This window comes from Benincasa hispida, chromosome 11 (genome assembly GCF_009727055.1).
Source record: "Benincasa hispida cultivar B227 chromosome 11, ASM972705v1, whole genome shotgun sequence".
Lineage (NCBI taxonomy): Eukaryota > Viridiplantae > Streptophyta > Magnoliopsida > Cucurbitales > Cucurbitaceae > Benincasa > Benincasa hispida.
Genome location: NC_052359.1, coordinates 49,949,720 through 49,953,729, shown reverse-complemented (window position 1 = coordinate 49,953,729; position 4,010 = coordinate 49,949,720). Strand labels below are relative to the sequence as shown.

Here is a 4,010-nt window from a genome sequence, read left to right as displayed (position 1 = left end):
GAAAAAGACATGGCCAGATTCATGTTGTTTTCTCTTGTTAATCTTCTAAGTTGATATATAAATTGTTAGAAGAAGGTCGGTAAATTAGGAAAGCTTCCAATAAAATGAATTTAAAGGGTAAAAAAGCCATGTCAAGTGAATTTAAAAAGTGAAAAAACCATCAAAGCGAGTATAATTCAATTGACATATGAATGTAGAAATAACAAATATGATTTTCCTCTACCCCTGCTATACTAAAAAAAAAGAAATAACAAATATGATTTTAATCATTTCAAAATTACTCTCAAACATAATCTTAAAAAACAATGGCCGATAAAGCCAAAGACCAAACGTAATTAATTATGGTTTTCTTGCTTCAACAACTACCTCAAATAAATTAAACATTAATCTTTGAAAAGCTAATGGTTGTCTTTAATTTTTATCAACTTTTTAAAGATTTTTTTTTTCTATCGAACACTTAATGCAAAGAGTGTCGCACCAATTTTCCTTCGTCACTCATACAAATTAAGAATTAAGATCTCGTTTGGTAACATTTTGTTTTTTGTTTTTTGTTTTTGAAAATTAAATATATTTTCTCCTTATTTCTTAGAATAATTTGCATATTTATCAAGTAAAATGTTGAATTCTTAGTCAAATTCCAAAAACTAAAATAATATTTTGTAAGCTATTTTTTTTTAGTTTTCAAAATTTGGGTTGATTTATTAAATTATTGGTAAAATGTAGATAGTGAAAGTAACGTGACTTAAATTTCAAAAATAAAAAAAAATCAAATGATTATCCAACGGATCTAAATATTCGAATTTGATTTTGAACCAATCCTATTGTCGAACTAAAAAATTAAAAAAAAAAAAAAAAAAAAAAAAAAAAAAAAATCATGACCTCAGTGTACAACAGCTTTACTATTGAACGACACCGTTCCGGTAATCCCATTTTACCAAGCAGCCCCCCGTCGACTACCTCTTTTTGTCAGTATATCCTTCTTAATTTTCAAAATCTTCCAAACGCTCGACCTTTTTTCTGGGCTTCTTATTCTTATTGTTTTTCGGTTTTTTTTTTCCTTACCAGCAAGAGGACAACGATTTTCGTACCAGGAAGAAGGAAGGTAAGAAAAACCGCTTCCGTTGTCAAATTATTACATTAACCCCTTCAAAGACGAATTCATTTTTCGCTATTTGTTCTTCCTTTTCATGAAATCGATTCCTGTTCTCTAAGTTTAACCAAATATAGCGTTTGCGGCGCCTCAGAATCTCGCGAAATCATAAGGTCAAGGTTTCGGTTCGAGTAATCGAAGCCGTTGAAGTTGAAATTGATGGAGATCAGCGGTGGGACAGAGGGCTTGAATCGCGTTCCTTTGTCAGAAGTTGTTTCTGATTGCGTCAAAAGATGGTTTAAGGACACTTTGAAGGAGGCCAAAGCCGGCGACATCAACATGCAGGTCTTGGTGGGTCAAATGTATTATAGCGGTTATGGGGTTCCTCGAGATGCTCAGAAGGTCAATTTCTTCCCTATCAATTAATTAAAATCCTATTGCTCAATCAATTCCTCCAAAATCCATGCCTAATTTACTCGACTTTTCCAAATTCTTGCGCTTATATAGATGTATTTGGGTATTATTGGTCAACCGTGTGTATCGTATATACTGCAAATTCTGTTATGTTTCGGCTAAAAATAGTTCTCAGTTCTCTACGTGGTTTGGTTCTTTATGCTTTCTTGATTTGTTGTGAATTTGAGGAGATTGGAACATTTCTAATGTCTTAAGGTTATTAATTGTTCGAGAGTTGGCTTAATGGAATTTTTATAGTTTATTTACCATTGATTTTAGGGAAGAATTTGGATGACAAAAGCATCAAGAAGTCGATCTTCCGTCTGGAAAGTTAGTGATAAACATCCAGGTTGATTGCTAGACTATGAATCTCTTATCTGTTATTATATTTTCCTAATCTCATCCATCCTTTATAAATATCCTTGGCTAATTTCGTAAGCTAACATTGATTGTGATAGGTTATAATGCTAGTGATTCAGATTCAGATGAATTGACTCGCGATTCTTAACTACACCAGTATGGCTGATTCCTCTATGTCATGTCAAAACAACCACTGGTATTTCTCAACAACCCGTCTTTTGGCAATTTAACTTGTTATTCTATGTCTGTATGTGACATCAATGATTCTTTCTTGCATATGTGAAAATGTATTTGTAAAAGAGAGAGTTGGTAAAATATGACATTTTTGCTCATTAAAACAAGTGCCTTAAGGCTTCAGCTTCTATTGATTAAAGGTTTACAACTCTGTTGCTTCTCTTTCCATCATATATAAACACTTCAAACAACTCCCTCTGTCTTTGTGGCTGCTTCCTTCTAAACCCTTGGATGCGCAAATCATTGTTTTTAGTTTTTCTTTCCTACATTCAGTTATTGTTCCAGCATCCTTGGACGATTTTGGGGAATCTTAGATGATTTTGAATATTAAGTTCGTTGAAGTTAATAGTTGTAGGCCATGAAATCTGACGACAAAAGGATCTTCTACCTTAGAGCTTAGAGGTTACATGTCACTTGTTTGTTGTTCAAGATGGTAGACATTATTTGGGGGGTTTGTGTTCGTGTAATGCAAGTCGTGCTGAAGATCCTAAAGGATGGTTCTTTCTTGTACTTTTGTTATTTATTTATTTATTTATTTTTGAAGAGGAAATTACACTTGTGCTTTAGTCCCTCTCGCTGTGAAACTTTGGTTTACTTATCATGGAAAACAATTGAAGAGGCTCACACAACTATTTCTCTTCTTATAATTTTACCGAATCTTTGTTATTTCAAGATCTTTGGTTTCTGTTTAGTTAAATCCTTATTAGTCATGGGATGAGATTCGATTATCCTATAGACCTATGCTATACTTCAAATGTAGTTTCTGCTTGATGGCTGGCAGGATGATTGTTTTATGCTCAAAATACATTTTCATATATTTTTACCAACCAATCTGTTGCTTCTGAGACAACTTAGCCATGATGAAAGCATTATGATTAAAATGTTGCAGTCCTTTGAATTCGCTTATTACAGATGATGACTTTCTCTCTATATGAATGTGCAATTAGTTGAAACTGTGCTATGGTTGATTCCAAGGGTTAAAACGTCCACATGACATCAGGATTTCAATATTAGGCGATGGATATTTGATAACATTTATTTATATAAATGGTTTAAATTAACAATTATGTTGTTTTTACTTAGATTAAGTTATAGATCTTGGTGGTGGTATTGTATTTATATTCAGTTTGGAATTAATGGACGGTATTTGTTTTCTATGTTGTATGAGTATTTATAAAAGATATCGATTAATTGATAATCCTAGGTCGATTCTGTGGTTCAAATTGACCTAGCTGGCTCTGTGCTCCTCGAAATGCTTTGCTCGAAAACACTTTTGATTCGGTCTGATCTCTTGATTTTGTAGGATGTGGTTTTCACTGTGGAGACTCTACTTGCTCAGCTATCTTTGAAGCTCTTTGCATACTTGCTTCCTGATTGTTGGATTTGACGGATGTAATATGCTTTTATTTTACCTTTACAAACAATTAGTCGCACTTTCCTGTGGTCAAATCAGCTAAATCTTATATTCGTTTTTCATTTTCTGTTTAGGTTACCACTTTTCGTTGCCTGCAGGAGTTTTTCTTTTGATTTTTGCATACATGTCAAATTTTGAACTTTTTTTTTAGTTGCTATCTCAAATTCTCCCCTATTTAGAACAGTCTTAAGCCTTTCCAAGTATGCTTTTACTTGTCTTCCCTTTTTCTTGCTAGCCTGTAACACCTTTCCTTTGTTGATAATATTTTTTCTAGGGAGAGACAATAATAGGTTTAGTAACGATTTTTTGTTTCCTGTTTGTTTTGTTTTTTTGTTTTGTTTTGTTTTGTTTTTTGTTTTTTGTTTTCTTTATATATTATAAGAAACAAACGTGTATATTCCATCATCAGAGAACAACATGAGGGCAAGGGGTTGTTTCCTGTTTTATTATTCGCATATA

At 32.7% G+C, this 4,010-nt stretch overlaps 1 protein-coding gene across 3 annotated transcripts; it reads left to right on the top strand.

Moving 5' to 3' along the window:
- Window positions 1-942: 942 nt before the first annotated feature.
- Window positions 943-3,734, top strand: LOC120090028. 3 transcript variants are annotated; one of them, XM_039047514.1, is made up of 5 exons: window positions 943-1,102; window positions 1,245-1,492; window positions 1,823-1,892; window positions 2,002-2,099; window positions 3,441-3,734. In XM_039047514.1, exons 2-4 carry the CDS (start codon window positions 1,310-1,312, stop codon window positions 2,049-2,051), a joined length of 303 nt encoding a protein of 100 aa, XP_038903442.1. In that variant the 5' UTR covers window positions 943-1,102; window positions 1,245-1,309; the 3' UTR covers window positions 2,052-2,099; window positions 3,441-3,734. The 3 variants fall into 3 exon arrangements, with proteins under 3 accessions (XP_038903442.1, XP_038903443.1, XP_038903444.1); XM_039047515.1 differs by having other exon boundaries at window positions 972-1,102; window positions 1,228-1,492; XM_039047516.1 differs by having other exon boundaries at window positions 993-1,102; window positions 1,213-1,492.
- The last annotated feature ends 276 nt before the right edge of the window (window positions 3,735-4,010 follow it).

Coding starts and splice junctions, on each gene's coding strand:
- LOC120090028 (XM_039047514.1), top strand. CDS start 1,310: ATGGAGATCAGCGGTGGGACAGAGGGCTTGAATCGCGTTCCTTTGTCA. Junction 1,493..1,822: donor TTCCTCGAGATGCTCAGAAG/GTCAATTTCTTC, acceptor CATTGATTTTAG/GGAAGAATTTGGATGACAAA. Junction 1,893..2,001: donor AGTTAGTGATAAACATCCAG/GTTGATTGCTAG, acceptor TGATTGTGATAG/GTTATAATGCTAGTGATTCA.